The sequence below is a fragment of the Leptopilina heterotoma genome, unplaced genomic scaffold (assembly GCF_015476425.1).
Source record: "Leptopilina heterotoma isolate Lh14 unplaced genomic scaffold, ASM1547642v1 Lhet_210, whole genome shotgun sequence".
Taxonomy (NCBI): domain Eukaryota; kingdom Metazoa; phylum Arthropoda; class Insecta; order Hymenoptera; family Figitidae; genus Leptopilina; species Leptopilina heterotoma.
Genome location: NW_025110926.1, coordinates 487,050 through 510,652, shown reverse-complemented (window position 1 = coordinate 510,652; position 23,603 = coordinate 487,050). Strand labels below are relative to the sequence as shown.

Genomic DNA, 23,603 nt, shown 5'->3' with positions numbered 1-23,603 from the left:
TGACCAAAAAAAAAAATCTGACGCACGCGGGTATAGAACCTACGACCTACGGACTATCAGACAAACGCTTATCATTCTATCTTTAATTATTATAAAACACGAAGTAATCTCGGAGTTATCGATATCTTCATGTTTTTTAGTTATGAAAAAATCTAATTTATAGTTTTAAGTAAAATGTTCTTTTCAGGGGCGTATCCAAAAAAAAGCTTCGGGGGGGGGGGTTATGGACTTTGATGAGAGGTGTACTCAGAATGAAATTAGAAATTTAGGCTTTAACATATATGTTTTTCCAAAATTTCGGAGGGGGGGTTGAACCCCTAAACCCCCCTCCGGATACGCCCCTGGTTCTCTTATATATTTTTGTCAGTAATTGGTCCGTAAATGGTCCGTAATTTTTCATTTTTGGTCCGTAAAGTCCGTATTTTTAAATACTTTCACTGGTTCGAGCCCTGATTACAGAACATAAAAAATGTTATAATTAAAACAGCGTAAGGTGAAATAGTTAAAAGAAAAATATGATCCAAACGTTACCGGCAGATAAAGCAGTTCTCTCTCTTTTTCCTTCCACATATTGATAATCCATATACTAAGCAGACAAGTTAATACCGACGCGACCAGACAAGCTTTAAGATGTCTATCTGTAACGCGACTTTTGGTACACCCTGTATAGAATTTTACAAAACTCTGTTCTAGAATTCACGGTAGACAGCGAAGTGAAGACTCAAACTACGTGGTATTTAGATTGTACGAAACATTTTTCACCACATGGAGAAAAAATAATAGTTAGGCTAACTGAATAAATAGTTAGACTTACTATATGGCGTAGTAAAATATGGGAGCACTAAGTAGCGTAGTGACATGTACTACTCCGTCTAGTGACAGTAGGTTTTGTGAGCCTAACTAACTATAGCTCATATCGAGGTGAGTCTTACTAAAAGGTGCAAAAAAACATACTATTCTGCTTGGTCAATTTGACTACGATTCTTAATTAAAAACACTACGCTGCTTACTTAGTATTACTAATTAACGTAGTTCAAGCTACTGTGTTTTTAGTTTAATGCTACCAAATAATATAGTTAAAGATACTACAAGGCTATTAGTTCAAATTTAGGTACTACTTATGTAGTATTCGCCATAGCAAGTGAAATAAAACATAGTACATTGTTTAAATAATAAAAATATATTTATATTAATAATAATATAATTTATTTTGTACATACAGATATAATGTTGTTTTTAACATATTAAGGGGGAGTGACACCTTTGACCCGAAAAAAATCGAATTTATTTTTTTTTTGCTTAAACGATACTTTATAATGTGTAGTATAGAAATTATATCATTAGATATAATTTCGAACTTATTTTATTTGAAAAAAATCAAAATCTGCAAAAGGTGTCCAAGAGCGCTTCAAGTACTTTCAAAACTTTAAACGCGTTTTTCTCGAAATGACGTTTTTCAAAACGGTGGTCAGTCTACCTAGAACAGTTTTGATCGCATTGACTTCGGACAAAGTTTTTTTTTATCGTCATTTACTAATGCTTTCGAGTACGTAGCGGATTTTTTTTTGTTTCTTTGTTCTTTTTTGGCAACAAATTTTTTGACAAATTTTCGCCCTAAAAGTCGACTTTTTACTTCAAACAACTGCCAAATACACCAAAATTAATATTTTAAAAATATCCTACATACTCGAAAGCTAAATCTATCTCAGATTCAGAAAAGCTTTGAATTTTATATTCAGATTAAACGGTCTAACCGGAATCTTGCCCACCGATTTGCTCTGCACAGAAAGGAGACCAACTTCGGCGCCCTCTATGGGCAACAAATTGAAACTCTTTTTAAGTATAAATATATTTTCGTAAACTTAAAAAGTTAATAAATAAAGTCCTCAAAACCAAATTTTGTTGGCTTTATTCCCGTGTCTTAAAAAAATTCATGAAAAACAGCTGTTCAAAAGAGGCCTCAAAGGTGTCACTCCCCCTTAAATCACGTATTTTGAAGAAGAATAATTTAGCAATCCATTATTTAAATTTATATAATTTAAACTATTTTCACAAAATTCATAATACACACACTTTTAATTGCTTCACAAATAAAAACATAGTCTGTAGAAAAACTTTTCTTCTTTAGCAGAAATAAATAGAGACTATACTTTGAATAATATTTCTCTCAAAATTTGAACTAATTAAAAATAACTAACTTGATTGGAAAAATATCACAGTCAATGATTCAAATATAATAATGTTTTACTAATAAAATACTTAATAGTAATTAATTATTAGTTAAATTTACACTTTCACATTAAAACACTGGTAATATTATAAATTTATTAAAGCTTAAATATACTTTGCAACAATTCACTGTGAAAAATAAGACTTAAATCTACGCAATATCTACCAGTGTAGTTTGAAATATAATGTTAAGCGAAAGAATTCTAAGGGCCGAATAAGGAAAATATGAAGAAATGTTGACAGGAAAATAGTCCTTTCACTTTCCGTAAATAACCGAAAATGCACGATACAAAAAAACACATGTAAAAAAAATTACAAAGTCGAGGGTCAAAATACTTTGCCAAGAATCCTATGTCTTTGTTCACCGCACAGCAACAAGATGTTTTATGATTCATACTATAAAATGCTATATGCCTTTTTAAGTACAAAAATATTTGTTAAAACTAATTTTTTGAGAAAACTTATTTTAATTAAAGGATAATTTTTTAAAATCAGTGCTATAGTAAATATAAGTTTGTTATATAAAGTTATAATTAAAATTCATCTATAAGTTATAAACAATCATAATACATTTTAATTAAAGTTATAGATATACTGCAAATATTTTAATATATTATACGCTTATATACAAAAGGGTTTATTTGACGCCAAATAAGATTAAAATAAACAAATAATAATTACAATTAATTAATTAATAATTAAAATTTATTAATTAATAAATAATATTATATCAATATTATAAAAATATTGATAAAATCAAATACCAATATTTCATATACTTTTCATCCCACATGCACAAAAATGGCGCTTTTAGATAGCTGACGACAGGGAGTAAAGTCACTCATTTGTTCGACAATATGAAAATGGCGTCCATTTTCTCCCATGTGCAAACATAACCGCTGATCCCATGCGTTATTTCTTTTCAAGGGAAAAAACGGCCGCCATTTTCATATAAGTCGAACAAGTGACTGACTTTTATTCCCTGTCGTCTGCTATCTGAAATCGCCACTTTTGTGCATTAGGAATAAAAAATATTGTAAGTAACATGGGAATAAGGCAGCCAATTTCTTTACGATGATTTTTGTGACATGAGTGGAGGTCTCGGGGCGCCCTCGACCTCCACTCGTGTCACAAAAATCACCGTAAACAAATGGCTGCCTTTATACCCTTGTTGCTTAATATACTATTATTTATTTATATTTAATATGCTAATAATAAACTATTAATTAAAACGGCAATATTAACCCTTTACTTAGATGTAAATTCAATTACTAGTTGGGCTAAGTCACTATAACCTAGTAATTTGTAAGACCTAATAAACGAAGTAGTCTGTGGTACTATATATGCTTCCAAAATACTATGCTATTTAGTATGTCAAACAGCGTAGATTCTCTAACAAGTCGGAATAGTAAATTTGACTCATCTTATAGTTGCAGAAAGCGGTTACTCAGTTAGCCCGACCATTCCTCTTTAACTATTTCTGTTTAGTAAGACTCACTAAGCCTTTTTTCTCCGTGCATTTTCTCATAAAATATTCCTCAGAAAATACGAAACTTTTCTACATTCAAACTTATTTTAGAAATTTACAAAACTGATTACAGTTTCTCCAAAATTGTTCTGCTTAAAGTAGTGAAAGTTTCTGATTTTATAAAAAACTTCGTCAAGGAATCTTAAATATCCGCTAGTGTGAAATTAGTTTCGTAAAATGTACTGAAACTATAATTTTTTTTTTCTTTATCAATATGTAAGGACAAGTAATTAAAATCGGCACTTTGCTTATTTTCACGATTTAAAAATGCAAATAACTTTCTTAGAAAAAAATAAAAATTTACAATTCTTGAACAACAATATAAATTAGCATCTACGCTGTGAATTAGTAAAATTTCACTGATTATTTAGTCAAATTTCACTAATTCACAGCGAATAAACGCTAATTGGAATCAGTGGTATACTTATCGATTGGGAATCCTGACACTGTGGCGGCGAAATGTTTTTATATAATAGGGAGATGTATGTATATGTAATATTGTCTTTATAAAATTTTAATAAAATACACTACCGTCCGTGAGTATCAGGACACCCCTTTTTTCATGAGTGGAAAAATGCTTAAAACTTAGAAAATAAGAATGACAAAAATTTATCGTATTTTTTTCCTGGAAGCTAATGAAATTATGAAAAGACTGACACCCGATCGAAGAATTTTCGTTGACTATTCTGTCAGATACAGAAAAAATACTGGATTTTGCATGTTTTTCGTAATTTTTTAATTTCTCAAAAAGTAATTAACTTTTTTAGCGCTCTTGGTCTTGTTTTGATCTCTATTTAATGTAGAATCTAAATTATTAACTGATATTGTGAAATAAATTATTCCAAAAAAATTTGAAACCGTAAAAGTAGGATTAAAAATTTTTTTTAAATTATCATGAATATTAAAGTGTTAAAAAGGTCAATGTAAAATATGTTTATTTAATAGATATACTAAAATTCACAAAAGCTTTTTAATTACTTAATTGTTTAATTTTAAAAAAAAAATTTTTTTTTGAAAAAGTGTCAATCTGTTTTTCAAAATTTTGTTATCCGACTTTCACAGTTTCAAATTTTTTTGGAAAAATTTATATCACAATACCATTAATTAATTTAGATTCTACATTGAATAGAAATTGAAACAAGACCAAGAACGCTAAAAAAAGTTAATTAGTTTTCGAGAAATTAAAAAATTTTTATTTTCTACGTTTTAAGCATTTTTCCACTCATGAAAAAAGGGGCATCCTGAAACTCACGGACGGTAGAGTACAAATAAATAAGTAAATACAAATAAGCTTAATTACAACCGAATGAGTGTTAGCGAGTGAGGTACTTTGAGAGACGTTTGCTTCAAAATTTAATAGGATTCATTTCAAATAGGGGAAACGATGTTTTTAGGTTATTTAATCGTATATAAACGTATCAGCTATTAATATGGTTCATATTATAGATTGGTACGGACCAAACTAATTTTTTTGTATTATTTTGTCAATAGCTGATACGTTCGTACGATTAAACAACCTAAAATCATCGTTTCCCCCTGTTTGAAATAAATTATATTAAATTTTGAAGTAAAAAGTATTTCAGTGTATACGTCGCTAGTCCTTAATATGAAACGATCCTTAATATGAAACGAGTAGATATGCAAATTAGGTAAAGAGAGACATTCTTATTTATATTGCCTTTAGAGAAAGAAAGAAAGGTAGCCGTTACCGGCGCCGATACCCAGACGTTACCTTTTGTGTTTCAATTATAAAAGTAAATATATATATAAATATATAAATATATATATATATATATACATATACATATATATATTGACTTTTATCTATAGTTTTCCTTGCCATGAAGGAAGAAAGAAAATATTACCTGGGTTCTCGGAGTTAATCCTCATTTACAAAGGCTATTGTTCAAGGGTTCGTGTATTGTTTGTGGTAATCCTTCGTGGGGTCTAATACAGGTCTAATCCTTAATATGAAACGAGTAGATATGCAAATTAGGTAAAGAGAGACAGTCTAATGTTGCTTATCCTCGAAAGAGAAAGAAAGCAATAGCGTTAGATTTTCTGCGTTATAAACAGAGACCGATTTATGTTATTTCTATTTGGAAAGAGGAGGAAAGCAATAGCGTTAGATTTTCTGCGTTATAAACAGGGACCGATTTATGTTATTTATTTAGAAAGAAGAAACGAAAGGTCTGCTCGAGTACCTGGTCTATTGTTTGAAGGGTTTCTTTCAACCAGTAGGCAGTCTATTGAGTGACCAGAGAGAGAGAGAGAGAGAGAGAGAGAGAGAGGGGGGAGTTGGTAGTCTATTTTATACTTGAGTATACATATATACACTGTAAAACATTTAGGGAGTTAACGGACTCGGGAGTTTGGAGTGAAATTTTTCGAGTTAAAAATAAACTCCAAAAGAGAGTTAATTTCTAACTCCCTTCATTCAACACCCGCGCGAGTTATTTTTTCATTGGGGAGTTAGCATTTGGGTGTGAAGTTTTAACTCTCTTTATTTAACTCCCCTGGCATTAACTCCCCAATGGGTGCGACTTTTATAGAATCCCCTGAGGAGTTAAAATTTAACTCTCTTTTTTTACAGTGTAGTTATAGTTTATTAACAGATTTTCGCATTATATAATACAGAAAAATAAAGGTGCAATGTGAAGAACACATTTTTTTTTTAAATTAAAAGACGAAAAAAATTTTTGTGATTAAAAATAAGGATAAGGGGGTAAGTTTTTAAAAATTGTGTAAAATACTACTTTTTAGTGATATAAAATGATTTATCTTTTTTGTAATTAAGAAATGCAAGTAATAAATTAACAACTTTCCCGTCTAAGTCACTAACATTATCTACTTTTTCAACAATTAAACTTGTAAAGAAATTTAAATAACTTTCTAGAATCATTTTAAAAATGCTTGATCTCGTCCTTTAGTTTGCCTTGTTTTATTAAAAAATTAATATAATTTCAGAAATACTTTACATGGTTTAATATTTTTTTAATAAATCTTAAACCAGTACCCAGTTTTTTATTATAAAAAAGTTTATGTTGTCTTAAACAAAAAAAGAATATTTTTTATTTCAGTTCAAAATTAGAGTCTTGAAGGTAATAAACAGGTGCCATAATAATAAGGTGCCAGTTTTAGAATCATTATAATAATAATATTTATTTGCCAAAATATGACTATCAAATAAACACAATTTAATAGCTTCAACAAGAGCATTAAAATTGATTTCTTCTGAATCAATTGACTTTTTTCCACTTGACATGCCCAAAAATACTAGAAAAAAAAATAAAAACAACATTTAAATAGTATGCCTGCAAAGTCGTATTTTTTATGCTGCCCAGATGGGTGTTGACACCGTCTCACAACTGGTGATATGCTGTGTCTCACACCCAGAAATTAGCGCTATTTTGAAAAAGGAAAATTAAATTATTTTTAACCGTAGATTGGAACAATGCAATATTGCATCACAAAATATAAGGAAAACACTAAAAGAAAATGCATTACATTTACCTTTTCCAATTAATTAACTTGGAAAAAAAGTACTTTGCATTTATTGAAAAAACGCTTTTTAGTCGATTATCACACACAGTGTTGGTATTTAACAAAAACAGTTTATATATATGAAACTGAAGTTACCAACGTTTATTCAAAGAAAAACTTTAAAAAAAATTTTCTCAGGATACAAATTTTCCTTGTATATTTTTAACACAAGTAAACCCTCCAAACCCTAAAATAAAAAAACGTGGGAAAAGCAGTGATTTTTATTCTATTTTTTTGAATTTTTTCCAAAAATCACGAAATTTTAAATAAATTCATAGTTCCTCGACCCGGTAGTCATTTTTTTCTTTTGATAATTGTTTATTTTAATATTAGACGCTATTTAAAAAAAATTTTATACGTTTCCAAATCGGGGAAAACAGTAATTTTGGTTTTTTTTGTCACGGATTTTTGGAAAATCCGAGCATTTCAAGTAATTTAGTAATTCCTTGCCTCGGTAGTTACTTTTTTCTTTTGATAATTGTTTATATTATTATTACACGTTATTTAAAAAAAATTTAAGTAATTCCAAGTCGGGGAAAGCAGTGATTTTGAATTTTTTTGTCACGAATTTTCCAAAAATTCCAAAATTTCATTTAAATTCATAATTCCTCGCCTCGGTAGTCATTTTTTTCTTTTGATAATTGTTTATTTTAACATTAGACGTTATTTTAAAAACATTTTAAGTGATTCCAAGTCGGGGAAAGTAGTGATTTTTATTTTTTTTATCGAATTTTTTTCAAAAGTAACGAAATTTTAATTAAATTAATAGTTCCTCGACCCGGTAGTCATTTTTTAGGGTTCCGTACACCTACGGTGTATCGGCGGAACCCTATTGGTGAGACTCTGTTGTCCGTAGCCAAATCGTGTCCCCCCCCTAGCGGCTAAACTATTTGACCTAAAGAGCTCAAATTTGGTCCAGATATGTATTTTCACTCGTAGATTACAGGAAAAATATAGCGAATGTGATTGGACGTGATCGGCATAGCGTTGTCAAGGAAATAACAAGATTTTTGGCCAAAAATGCATAAAAAGTGACCATTCCCCCCCCTTAACTTCTAAACTTTTCGACATGTAGAGCTGAAATTTTGCATGCTGGTGTATTTTTACTCGAATATTACAGGAAAAATATAGAGAACTTGATATGTAATGATGGCCATAGCGTTGTCAAGGAAAAACTAAAAAATTTAAAAAAAAAATTTTTTTTCCCTAACTTTTACATTATTTGACCTAATGAGCTGAAAATTAGTATCCTAGTGTATTATTACAGTCTGACGACAAAAAATTTATTTAAGAAACTTTTTGAAAAAAATCAAAAAAAAATTTTTTTTAATTTTTTTTTTCAAAAAAAAAAATTGTTTTAATTTTTTTTAGTTTAAACACGTGGCATTAAATATTTTAAGGAAGAGAGTGAAATTTTAAGAGATTAAATGAGAGATTGTTTTCTGACTTTAATTTCTTAACTAAAAATAAAAAAAAATTGGACAAGTGCGAGTTGTACTCGCACTGCAATGGCGGGTTCCGCACACAAATATTAAAACAATACTTGCAACATTGATAGGTAATTGGTAGAATTAAAATAAACAATTATAAAAATATATTAAAATCATTTGATAAAAAAAAATAACTAAAAAAATTAAAGTATTGTATATCTAATATTATAAACAATAATAAGCAGAGGAACTATAATAAATTTTGAAAATTTTGTTCCTCTGCTTATTATTGTTTACAATATTAGATATATACAATACTTTAATTTTTTTTAGTTATTTTTTTTTATCAAATGATTTTAATATATTTTTATAATTGTTTATTTTAATTCTACCAATTACCGTTCAATGTTGCAAGTATTGTTTTAATATTTGTGTGCGGAACCCGCCATTGCAGTGCGAGTACAACTCGCACTTGTCCAATTTTTTTTCTTTTGATAATTGTTTATTTTAATATTAGACGCAATTTAAAAAAAATTTTTGTACGTTTCCAAATCGGGGAAAACAGTAATTTTGGTTTTTTTTGTCACGGATTTTTGGAAAATCCGAGCATTTCAAGTAATTTAATAATTCCTTGCCTCGGTAGTTACTTTTTTCTTTTGATAATTGTTTATTTTATTATTACACGTTATTTAAAAAAATTTTTTAAGTAATTCCAAGTCGGGGAAAGCAGTGATTTTGAATTTTTTTTGTGTCACGAATTTTCCAAAAATTCCGAAATTTCATTAAAAAAATCAAAATCACTGCTTTCCCCGACTTGGAACTACTTGGAATTTTTTTTAAATGGCACACGACATTAGAATAAACAATTATCAAAAGAAAAAAATGACTACCGAGGCGAGAAATTATTAATTTACTTAAAATTTCGTGTTTTTTGGAAAAAATTCGACAAAAAAAATAAAAATCACTACTTTCCCCGACTTGGAATCACTTGAAATTTTTTTAAAATAACGTCTAATGGCAAAATAAACAATTATCAAAAGAAAAAAATGACTATCGAAGCGAGGAATCATTGTTTAATTTGCAATTTCGAGATTTTTGGATAATTCGTGACACAAAAAAATTCAAAATCACTGCTTTCCCCGACTTGGAATTACTTAAAATTTTTTTTAAATAACGTGTAATAATAAAATAAACAATTATCAAAAGAAAAAAGTAACTACCGAGGCAAGGAATTATTAAATTACTTGAAATGCTCGGATTTTCCAAAAATCCGTGACAAAAAAACCAAAATCACTGCTTTCCCCGACTTGGAACGACTTGGAATTTTTTTATATGGCACTCGACATTAGAATAAACAATTATCAAAAGAAAAAAATGACTACCGAGGCAAGGAATTACAAATTTAATTGAAATTTCGTGATTTTTGGAAAAAATTTGCCAAAAAAAATAAAAATCACTTTTTTTCCCACGTTTTTTTTTATTTTAGGTTTTGGAGAGTTTACTTGGGTTAAAAATATACCAGAAAAATTTATATCCTGAGAAAATTTTTTTTTAAGTTTTTCGTTGAATCAACGTTGGTAACTTCAGATTCATTTATATATCCGCTTCGGCGTACACAAAAAAGTTAGCTCATATAAAAAGAAATGTTTTTATATAAACCAATCGGCTTTTTAATATTGCATGTTAAAAAAAATTGACTGTCTCACAACTGGAGGTGTCTCACAACTGGAGACTCTCCCCTAAATATCAATTTTTGATACTATTTTTTTAAATGCGTTTTTCTCAAAACAGGATTTTTAAAATTGCCGTGCAGTGTAGCTCAAAAAGTTATTGACCGATTTTAAAATGAAAAATTGGAAATTGTTCGTTATTAAATTTATTATTAAGTGAACTAAACTTGAAAAGAAAAAAAAAATTTAGTACCTTTTTTAAAATAAAAAAGTTGCAAAAAAGTAGGCAAAAAATCGAATTTTTTTTAAAGTAGTGTCAATTTTTAATATTTTCACTTAAAAGTTAGTTCACTTAATAATAAAATATTTATAAAATATGAATAAACTTGATTTTTTGCTTTCGGACAAAATTTGTGGGCTCAGGACTGCATGGCAGTTATGAACTCCGGCGGAGCAGCTCTATATGCAATAGCTCCTAATTTGGAAGATTTTTGATATAAACGCTTATAAAAAATATGAGCTACAGTTAAATATATGAACAACATAGTAGAAATGTTTTATTTCATTCAAAAAAATTCTTACTTTAAAAAAAAAATTCGCGAAAAACGGCAAAAAACATTTTATATTGTAAATGTTTTGAAACAGACAATTTTTGTTTTAGCTTGATACTTTTTTTAACTAGAAATGGCCAAGCATTGAAGTTAGGATAATACATAAAATTCTGTCATGTTTGGCTTTTTTATTTACATATTTACTTGTAGATTTTAATGTTAAATACTATTAGCATAAATTAATACTATTAACATTAATTGTATTAAAATAAACTGAATGCTTATTTCAGCTTTATCTAAAGAACATTAAAACATGTAAAGTATTTCCAAAATTATATTAATTTTATTAAACAAGACAAAGTCAAGAAATTTTTTAATGATTTTGGAAAGTTAATTAAATTTTACTTTTAAGTTTAATTTTTGAATACTTATATTGAGTTTTAGTGTCTTAGACGGGAAAAATGTTAATTAATACATTTTGCAAAATGAAAAAATTATTTATAGCACTAAAATGTAGCATTTACATAATTTTTGCAGATAGTGTACAATTAATTAAAATTGATTTAATAAATGGTAATAAATCGTTAATTAGAGAATAATTTAATCCTAACAAAAACATCTTTGATGTTTTAATATAATGGGTTTTGACCCAATAAGGAAAAAAAATTTTTTTCCAATAAGGGAAACTTTTTCAAAAAAAAAATTGTATTGTTAAAGTAATTTGGTGTTAAAGTTTTAGATCATTTTATTTTCATGTTATTATTACTTTGAAACAAATAAAGAAACGGCTGCCAAGTTGTATATTTTTTATAATTTTGGTGCGCTCATTTCATGAACACTTTGCTTCCTCATAGAGATAATAGGGGAGACTGGGGCGAAAAGTTAAACTACCAAAACCGTTAAAATTCATTATCTTTCGAACGAAAATAGTTAGAGCATTGCAATTTTAATTATAGAAGGGTGTTATCACCCTAAATAAATGTCCGGAGTTGTTTGCAATTCTGTTCATTTTTGTGGTGTCAATATTAAAAGTTTTTTTTCAACCTACATTTGAAAATTTGTTCGAAAAAGAAAATATCAACTTTTAAGTATATTTTTTGCATTTTTTCTCACCGCGATTTTTTTACTTCATTATTTGGGTCCCCTGAAGAGATACCTGAAGGTATTTGCTAAATATCTTTAGTCAGATTTTTTATATTTGTTGTTAAAGCCAAAAACGCACCCTGGGGCGAAAAGTTAAATAATGGGTGGGGCGAAAAGTTAAATGTATTTTTACATGTTGTTAAAAATTTTTTTTTTATTTTTCGTTTTTTTGGGTTTATTTGTTTAAAAATAATTTATTTGACATTGGGCAAGTACTCTGTCAAAAAATAAACCGGTTAACGTGAAATAAACAAAAAAATTTTTTTTTTCTTTTGAAATTTCAATTTTTTAACTTTACAACTATTCTAAAGCTTTTGTCAAATAAACAAAGATCTTTTATTTACTAAATTACTTGTTTACGTATACTTTAACTTATCTACTATTTATCACCTATCAGAAAATAGTTTTAGTAGGCTAAAAATAGAATTTAACTTTTCGCCCCAGCATGGGGCGAGAAGTTAAAAGAAACAAAATTTTCAAGAAAGGACAAAACATGTATTTTTTGCGAAAATATCAGGAACTTTTTTATTGAAAGTTGTAGAGGACAAGTTGCCCTACAATATTGATATACAAATATTTGCATCTAAGCGGCTTATATTGCCAAAAAAAATCATTTATGCAAAATTTAACTATTCGCCCCAGTCTCCCCTAATAATAATAGGAAAATATATGAATAACTTTTTATAAATATGGTAAAAGTGATTGAATCTTAGGTCAATCAATGTATTTTTAAATACTCTACAAGATAGTTATAATAGTTTAATAGTTAAACAAAAATTTTCAAACAAAAAAGTTGAGAAAATGTCATTTTCCACAATTTTTGGTTTTTAAAATACCAATAATTTCGAAATTTATTATCGAATTAGGTTCAAAAATAAGTCAATCAAATCGTTTTATAATGCTCTACAAGTTGGTAACGATAATTTTAAGATTACTTCTACATTTTTTAACAAAATTTTCAAAAAAATATTTTTTTCCAAAATTTATGATTTTTAAAAGTTTAATATCTCCGGTAATATGGACGAAAAATGTTCAATTAGAACTCAAAAGATGCGTTTAAAAAAACTCTACAAAATTATGGAAAAACATTTATAGGTGTCCTAACATTTTTTTAAAGTTATGGGCAAAAAACGTGTTTTTGGAAAATTAAAAATCCAAAAAAAATTTAGTTAAACTTTATTAATCTATCACAAAGTACGCTCACTTTATGTCCGCAACTCCTGAGGTCAAATAACATAAAGATATATCAAAAAATCGAACTCGAAAAATTTTGGTATTACAATACTTTCTCTATGAGGAAGTAATAATTAAGTAATTTTTTTAAATTAAAGCTTAAAGTCTATACTTTAATGATAAAATAAAGGGATTGTTAAAAAATGAAATTTTAAAATTGTTATTAACAATTCTTTAAAACAATTGCAAATTCAAGAATGTTCTCAATATTTTGGGAAAATTAAATTACCCTGTATTGATGTGCAAAACTCCAAGTATTAATTTAAAAAAAATTTCGCCTGTATTTTGTCAGAAAAATCTACACAATTTCTGTAATATAGAAGGTTACTGATTTTTCTCTTTTTAAATTAATCCTTGGAGTTTGTACATAATTTTTCAAGTCATTTAATCAATATTTTATTTAGACATTTCTAAAAAATGATAATTTTCAATGTTTTACAAAAATTTTAATGACTGCTAAAATACTGAATGCTTTTTAATGATTTTAGGCTTATTTTAAAGGTGATTTTCTCCAGAATGAGAATTTTTTATAGGCATTAACGTGTAATTTTTTATAGAAAATTCAATTCGTCAAACTTAGATTAAAAAAATTAAAAATTTTTTAAACAATCTTATTAACAGAAAAATAATTATTAAAATATAAACATATATGTTTTTATTAAATTAAGATTTAATGTAAGGTTACCTTAAGGTTTTATTTTGTGTGTCAAAGGACCAGGAGTGGGCGCGCAACGCGCGCCCTTTTGGTTCTAGTATATATAATATATATTGTCCTCAGAATCAATCTACGAGTGCGAAAAGGACACTCACGCTTAGGGCCTACCACCTAAATATAAGATCGAAACTTTTTTTAATTTAAAAATCATATCGTAAAATATTTTCCTTGGGACACATTCTACGTGTCTTCAACGAAAATTAAATTAAAAAATCTTTATAATTCACTGGTGAATTCACTCACTATATGTGAGTGAATATAAAGTTAAATAAGTGAATTATTAGTGAATAATGGAGTCAAATGTATCAAAAAGTATCGAAGTAAAGAATGAGCAATGAGAATGTAAAATCTTAATAGAAGGGTGTTTTTAAAATTGTTTGTACATGTGAAGGTGGCGCTGCAGTCGTATGTTATTTAAAAAGAGCGCGAATACAGTACCGTCCGAAATTGACAGTCCACCCAGTTCTAAAGGAATGAAAAAAATTTGTTAACATAAAATTCATGAAAACTAAATTTTTTTTTGGTTTATATTTTAAAAGACGATCAAATTTTGAAGAGAATAAGACCTTACAGAAGTCATTTGGCCAAAATTTGTAGAAGATATTCTTAAAAATCGTCATTTTCAATGTTTCACAAAAATTTGAATAACTTCTAAAATAATGAACGCTTTTTAATAATCTTAGGCTTATTTTAAAGGTCATTTTCTACGGAATAAGAATTACTTATAGGCATTAACCTGTAATTTTTTACTTGGAATAAGCATGCCGTCAAAGTTGAACAAAAAAATTCAAAAAATTTGAATCAATATTATTAAAAGAAAATAATTTTTGAAATTCAAACATATTTTTTTATTAAATTTTCTTGAAGAATCTACACCATATCATGTTTTATATATGTTCTAGAATAGTTTTTAGTACAAAAAATTTATTTCAAATTTTTCCAATTTTTTTGTCCAACTTTGACGTCATGCTTATTCCAAGAAAAAAATTACAGGTTAATGCCTATAAGTAATTCTTATTCTGTAGAAAATGACCTTTAAAATAAGCCTAAGATTATTAAAAAGCGTTCATTATTTTAGAAGTTATTCAAATTTTTGTAAAACATTGAAAATGACGATTTTTTAAGAATATCTTGAAAAAATATTTGCCAAATGACTTCTGTGAGGTCTTATTCTTTTCAAAATTTTATCGTCTTTCAAAATATAAACCAAAAAAAATTTGAGTTTTCATAAATTTTATGTTAAAAAATTTTTTTCATTCCTTCAAAAATGGGTTGAGTGACAATTTTGGCCTGTACTGTAAGGCTGTATAATAATTCTTTTTCTTTTTCATCTTTAAATGCTAATGTAATTAATTTTAATGGCAGAAGAAGAGGACGATTCTGTTACAAAATTCAAGGTTAAATTTACTATCAAATTAATAGTGCTTTATATTCAGATAAAGGTGAGGATCCATGTTTTGGTCAATTATTTATTTATTTATGACCCTGAGGAATCAATCAGAAACAGATTAAAAAGTAACGAAAATTTCGATGAAGACGGTTTAAAATCTATAAAAAATATTAGGAGAAATTCTAATGCATGCACAAAATCTTACATGATGATGTCAGAGGTAATTCAAGTAGAAGCTGAATTAGCAAGACAAATAATGAAGAAATTCCTGAATTACAATTATTGTTCACGTTGAAAAAAGGCTTTGATAAAAATAGATACAATTCTCAAAGTTTTAATGAAGTTGCTGCAATTTTTAATACAAACTCTGAAGGAGAAATACCAGAATCTTAGGAAACGGTTTATAATAAATCCACAATGGAATTAAAATTGGATAGTAATTTAGAACCGAATGTTGAACCATGGATTTATCCCATATTTTATCCACTTGGAAATAAGGGTTATAATATTAATATGATTCGTGGTGATAGTGGTTACAGAATGAAAAATCATACTATTTCTAGGTCTGCCTACATTAAATACAAAATTGCTGTAAGAGAAAGAGATAAAGAATTTAATCAATTTTTATATGGAGGTAGATTGTTTTAACAATGGGTGGTTGAAAATTATGTAAAAATAGAAAAAGATAGATTAAGATTTTGTGGAAATAATCAAGCTCAAGTAAGAAGTGAAACATATAAAGGACTGATGGATTATTTACACAATCATGTGTTGGAAAATGATGTAAACGTGTGAAAAACGCTTATATTGCCTTCTACTTTTATAGGATCACCTCGCAATATGATGCAACAATATCAGGATTCGATGGCTATTGTTGCTTGTCATGGTAGACCAGATTTATTTATCACAATGACGTGTAATCCAAATTGAAAAGAGATACACGAAAATTTATTCCCCTATCAAACTGCTGCTAATAGACCTAATATGGTAACTAGGGTTTTCGCATTAAAAGTAAAACATCTACTTAAACCTATTGTTGATAATAAATTATTTAGAGAAGTCAAATCTTATGTTTATGTTATTGAATTTCAAAAGCGAGGATTGCCACACATTCATTTGTTAGTTATATTGAAAGAAAATTCTAAAATATTAACAGTTGAAAGTGTTTATCGTTATTTTTCTGCAGAAATTCCTGATGAAAATATCAATCATATTTTACATAAAATAATAATGCAAAATAATATTCACGGACCTTGTGGAGATTGGTGTTTAATTGATGGGAAATGTTCAAAAAAATTTCCAAAAAGTTACCAAGAAGAAACAGCAATTGAAGAAAATTGCTATGTTCATTGTCGTCGAAGAAATAATAATAAAGCGTATGAACGACCAAATGGATTTATTGTTAATAATTTTAATGTTAATTTAAATATTAATGTAGAAATAGTTACGAGTATCAAGTCCGTTAAATATTTATATATATATATTCTCAAAGGGCATGATGATGCATCTATTGTTAACACAAATGCGAATGGTGAGGTAACTGTTAATCATAATGAAATACATCATTATGAAGAAAATAGATATGTTTGTCAAGTTGAGGCAGTTTGGAGAATTCTAAGTACACCTTTAGAGAAAAAGAGTCATAGCGTTAAACGCTTACCCATACATTTCCCAAATGAACAGAATGTTATTATTCGAGAAGAAAAAAAAAGTAAAGGCATTTCTTTCGATTTAAATACAAAACTTCTGGATTATTTTAAACTTAACCAACGAGATAGTAATGCTCAAAAGTATTATTATTCAGAAATACCAGAGCATTATACATGGGTAACAAAATCTCTTGAATGGAAACAAAGAATTGGTAAAGAAAAAGTATAGGGAAGAATGTATTCAGTTAATCCACATCAATTGGAGTTATTTCATCTTAGATTATTGTTGCTTCCAGTAAAAGGAGCAACTTCTTTTGAAAGTTTGAGAACAGTTAATGGAGTTGTTCATGAATCTTTTACAACTGCTTGTTTGGCATTAGGGCTTGTAGAAGATGATAGTGAGTGGATTAGGACAATCGAAGAAGCTGCATTATGGATGATGCCTCATTCACTTCGCCAATTATTTACAAAAATTTTAATTCAATGTCATCCTGTACATCTGGATAAGTTTATCCGGATTATATATAAGAACAATGTAAGTGTCAAATGTCAGAAGATTATTAAAAAATAAACGACATTGAAGCTGAACAATGGGCTTGTAGAAATATTAAAACAATGTTATTTAACGAAGGATATAATTTAACTGACTGTCAGGAATGATTAGAAATACAAGATGAAATTTTTACTGAACAAGTTAACGATATAAATATTGCAGAACATATTAACATAACAGAATTATGCTAAATTAAATGTAAAACAAAAACTTGTAGTTGATTATGTACTTGATGCCCTAAAGGATTCTTTTTTTGATGGTTCTAAGTGCTTATATGTTAATGGTTTTGGAGGATCTGGAAAAACATTTTTATACATTACGCTATAGCATTTGTCAAGAAGTAAAGGAATAAATGTTTGCAGCATGGCATTTACAGGTATAGCTGCGACTCTGCTTCCTAATGGAAAAACTGGTCATAAAGTTTTAGGCTCACTCGTTCCATTATACAGTGATTTATCTTCAAACATTAAAGTTTAATCTAAAGAAGCCCACTTTTTTAAAAAAATAGATGTTTTCATTTAGGATGAAGCACCAATGGCTCCAAAATATGCTTGAGAAATTATGGATTATCTATTTAAAGATATAATGAATTCCAACGAACCTTTTGGTGGTAAAATTGTAATTCTAAGCTGAAATTTTCGACAAACTTTACCAATTAAAGAACGGGGTACTATATTAGAAATAATAAATTTATCAATAAAAAATAGTAAACTATGGAAATATTTAAAAAAATAAACATTAACAGATAATATGAGAGCTTTACCACAAGAAACGGAATTTGTCGATTTTTTACTTAAAGTTGGCAATGGCGAATTAAATGATGCAGATAATAATGTTATATTGCCAAAACATATTATTCAAAAAGAGAATTGGGTCAGAATTCGTGAAATTTTCACAGAAAATAAAAAGTATTTTTTTTAAATCGAAATGTTGAAAAAACATTTCTATTTGGCCTTAAGAATGTGTCCACCAAGAAACAGAAAAAAAATTATTTTTTATAAAAGTTATTACAAAATTAATTTTTTTGACAATTTTAAACAAAATGTTGTTTCTCCTAAATAAATAAACCGATTTAAATAAACCAAGCTGGAATATAGAAGGGAATAAAATATACTTTCGTTTAGAATTAGAAATGTTTTAAAAAGTTTATATTTTAATAATTATTTAATAAAAATTTTATAAACAATTAATTTTTTTAATGTTCTGCGCCTTTTAAAAATTTGAACAAAATATTAACGTACACTTAAAACTATAAGAAATCAAAATCCGTTGAAAAAATTTTGGAGCGACAATTATTTTAAAAGTTATAATGAAAATTATATTGAACAAAGATGCGATTTTGATGATTTTCATAAATAAAACATTATTTTTAACTACGAAATGAACAAAACACTGTAAAATTAACATTTTTAATCAATTATATAACCATAAAAATTGATAAAAATGATCAAAAACTAAGTTCAGCGTTGATGCACAACACCGCGCCAATATAATTTTCATTATAACTTTTAAAATAATTGTCGCTCCAAAATTTTCTCAACGGATTTTGATTTCTTATAGTTTTAAGTGTGTTATAATTTTTTTCAAATTTTTAAAAGGCGCAGAACTTGAAAAAAATTAATTGTATATAAAATTTTTATTAAATAATTATTAAAAAATAAACTTTTTAAAAATTTTCTAATTCTAAACGAAAGTATATTTTATTCCCTTCTATATTCCCGCTTGGTTTATTTAAGTCGGTTTATTTATTTAGGAGAAACAACATTTTGTTTAAAAATTGTCAAAAAAATTAATTTTGCAATAACTTTTATAAAAAATAATTTTTTTTTGTTTTTTGGTGGACACATTCTTAAGGCCAAATAGAAATGTTTTTTCAACATTTCGATTTTAAAAAAATACTTTTTGCTTCCTCGTGAGGAAGCTTTGTAGTCCTTTAATTTACAAAATTTTTAAAAATCCTTTCAACAAATTTTCTTTTATACGACTATGTTATTATATTAGACCCTGAACAATTGTCCGGATGTATTTATGTGTGTGTGTATGTGTATGTATATATATTTAAAAAAAAAAATTTTTTTAAGTTGGTTATTGAAGTTAATATATAATAAAATCTTATTATTTGCATCAAGACGAATCGATTAGTATATAAAAAGTATAAATTGTATGAGAATTTACAGAGTTAATCACAATTAAAGCTGAAAAATTCGTATTTTTATCAAAAAATCAAAGTTTATCAAAGTTCTTTCCGTATAAAAAAACAAAATTATGTTGCCGTATAATAAAATCTTACTCATTTATTTCTAAAATCTTATTCTTTGCACCAAGACGGATCGATTGGTATATATAAAGTATATATTGTATTTAAATTTATGGAATTAAAACCAATTATAGACAAAAAATTTGCACTTTTAATAAAAATTCATTTTTTCTTAAAAATCATGTGGCTGTACAATAAAATGTTATTATTTATTGAAAAATAAATCAAAAATCTTATTCTTTGCATCAAGACGAATGCGTATGCTTGGTTTTATAACAAGAAACGCGTCTTGTTTTCATAACATAACAGCCCTAAAAACATTATATTTTTGCTTGGTAAGATCTAATATTTAATTCTCATCAATTGTTTGGTCACCGTATAACTAGGTGTATTTGATCAAGCTCGAGAGAGTACAAAATAAATTTTTAAGATTCGCAGCAAAGCAGATGGGTGTTAGATATGATCCTTATTCACATGACTATGACAACCTTCGATCTTACTTCAAAATTCCTTTAATATCATCCAGATTTCTATATAATGACTTGCTTTTCTTATTTAAAATTATAAATAATATAATCGATTGCTCCCAGAACAGTCAACTTTTCTGCTCCTATAAGACCATCACGGCATGTTAGGCCGTTCGCGATACCTTATTCGAGTACATGTTATCGAGATAACTCAACTACGATAAGAATATGTAAATTAGCTAACTACCATGCGGATCAGCTGAATTTTTTTAATAATTCTTTGTCTAGTTTCGTTAGCGATCTATGTAAATTGTTCTTTAATTATAATAATAACGCAGCCTAATGTTTACAACATCTTTATAACTGTTAATTATTTTTAGTACTTTATGTACGAATGGGACTCAATGCCCGTAAATGAATAAATAAATACTACTGTATAAGAAAATTTTATTCTTTCTATTAAGACAAATAAACTTTATTTTATAAATGTTAAATTGTATTAAAAATGATTTAAAAATGAAATATATTTATCGGTAATGTTTCCTCTACGAGGAAGCAAATTTTTTTTGCTGATCGTCAAGAGGAAGCAAAATTAGAAACTTTTCGGTGTAAAAACGTTTTCATTTTTAATAGCAGAAAGAAAAGGGGCGTGCGTAGCGCGAAAAAATAGTGACTAGTAGTATATCAAATTGTAACACATGAATTAGCATATTCTATACATATATTTCTTTTAATATATGTTTTTAAACGCTTTCACGAAATGGTATGTTTTATAGCGCACAACTCAAATGGTATTTTTTACAATACCATTTACGATACCTAGTGACGAATTCTGTACTGTTTTTAATTAAAATTAATTTGAAGGTTTCCGTGTAACACCTGAGGTGTATTTAACCTTAAAAACCAAAATAAACATTTATTTATTTCAAGATTATGATAATATAATTATAATATTATAACTCATTCCCAAATAGCATAACATTTGAGCTCAATGTTGTGTCAATATTTCCGGACAATGTCGAGGCAATATTGTTTGAAAATGTTATAATATGTAAAAATATAATAATTATAATATTTTTAACATTTCCAGGCAATGTTGGCAATAATATCGCCATGCAACATTGTCACAATATTGAGCTTAAATGTTGTGCTATTTGGGTTATGGTAATAATAAATTATTTTCTTTATTTAATTTCAAAAGAAGTGAATTAAATATTTATTTGTTTTATTTATTTATAGAAAATCAGAGTGAATATTTTATCTAAAAATCGAAATTAAAACTTACCTCTTTTATAAGTGTTTCTCGATCCTCGTCTGATAGTCCTAAACCCAGTTTTCTAACATCACCACTTAAAGGAATAATTTTTTTCCCGAAAAATGGATTTTTTTCACGTAAAGGATTAAATATCTGTTAAAGAATTGAATTATTTATGTCATTAATATATTTAATTACTTTAAATATTTTTTTTCTAATTTATCTATTTTTCTCTATTAGAAAAATAATTTCAAATATTTTATAAAAAAAAATTACTTCTAATTTAAAAAACTCATCCAATCGTTCTTGTATTTTCTTCCCTTTTTTCGGTCTAATTAGAAGATAAATGTTTTTCAATTTCGGTAAACTACGTACAAGTTTTTCCAATAAAATTTTTCCCATAAAACCAGTGCCTCCTGTAGTAAAAAATATTACCATAACTAATTGTTTTTGAAAATAAAAGAAACATTATTTAACACAATTTAACAAAATATAAAAAAATTAAACATCTGTTTATAAAATTGAAATTAAAATTAATACGTTTGTACTATTAAGTATAAGGTTTAAAAAAATATAAAAAAATATTCAACTAATTACAATTTTATAATTAATGATTACAATAAAAATTTATTACCTGTAATAAATATACTTCGATCGTTATAAAATTCTTGAATTTGAGACATAATTAATGAAAAAGAAGTTTTTTTAATTTGTGTTCAAGTAAATCGCACAGTATGATGTTTGAAAGGTAACTAAAAAGACTCTAATTTTCTTGCTTGCAAATAAGGAATTAATTATTGAATTTTTAATTTTCATTTGCTACATATTCAAATACATGACGTATAAACCCATAGTCATTTATCTAATTTGAATTCATTTCATTTTAACTATTTGACAAAACACGAGTTCCACCTTATCATTTCATAATAAGGTTCACTTTGCAATTAAATTTCCCTACATAATAAAAAAAAGACAAAATTATTCACATTGTATTTTTTTATTGAATTACATTTAAAATTATTTTATTTTAATCACTACCCAATGGAAAACTGACATTACTTTACCATTGACATATTAATCGGCCCAATATTGGAAGCCAAAGCCCAATGGTTTTCTTTTGGTTCATTATTGGTAACCAATAACAGACCACTACTGTTAAAATCATGGAATCTTATTATTAATTAAATTAATTAATTTTTTAAGTTAATTAATTAATTAACACTAATTATTAACTGCTATTACAAAAACAATTATAAAAAAATGTTTTTATTAATATTAATTAAATAATAAAATTATTTCTTAATAATTGTTTCTTTTAAATACTTATTTGTTATTAAAAATTTTAATAATTTTTTTATTTAATTATTGTAACGAAATGGTTATTTTTTAATCACATCCAAATGTGAATAACCCTTCGTTCAGAGTAAAAAAAAACCTCACATCTAGGCACAAATAGGAGAGGTAACAGACAGAATTAAACTCAGCTAATATTCGTGAAAAAGTTACCTCTTTACTTTATGAGGCATTTTACGTGAAATGTCCTAAGTTGAAATTTCAACTTCTTGAAAAAAATTGAAACTCAGGGAATTTGTTGTTCTATCAAGTAGAAATGTGCCCCAAAAAATATTTTTGTTTTTTTTATAATTTGGAGGGGGTAGAGGGGGGTCAATTTCACCAATTTTGCTAACATCGGCTACTTTGTGAATTTTTTCTGAACTTACTTGTAATGGGAAAAATTTTTTAGAATATTTTTCTGAAAGGTTTTTTCGTCCTCTTTCCAATGATGTATTTTATTTTTTAATATTTTAAAAATTTACCTTAATTTTTAATAATTAATATTTAATTTTCAATTTCCCAAAAATCGGCCCGTTTTTTTTTTAAATAATTTATTGCAAACGAAAGCTGAGGTTTTTTCCTATCGACATGTAAATTTTCAGAATGCCCTTTTTTTGTTTTTGAGTTATTAAATTCCAAAGAATAAATTGCGGCG

General features: G+C 27.0%; 1 protein-coding gene across 2 annotated transcripts in view; it reads right to left on the bottom strand.

Annotated features, from left to right (window-relative positions):
* Positions 1–22,385, bottom strand: part of LOC122501532 (fatty acyl-CoA reductase wat-like) — a 120,330-nt gene extending 97,945 nt beyond the window's left edge. For both annotated transcript variants that reach the window (XM_043611068.1, XM_043611069.1), the window contains exons 1-3: positions 22,248–22,385; positions 21,890–22,029; positions 21,644–21,766 (exon numbers count right to left, since the gene is read on the bottom strand). In XM_043611068.1, coding sequence (XP_043467003.1) covers positions 21,644–21,766; positions 21,890–22,029; positions 22,248–22,296 — 312 coding nt within the window. In that variant the 5' untranslated portion in view covers positions 22,297–22,385. The remainder of the gene's footprint in view (positions 1–21,643; positions 21,767–21,889; positions 22,030–22,247) is intronic.
* Positions 22,386–23,603: the final 1,218 nt, after the last annotated feature.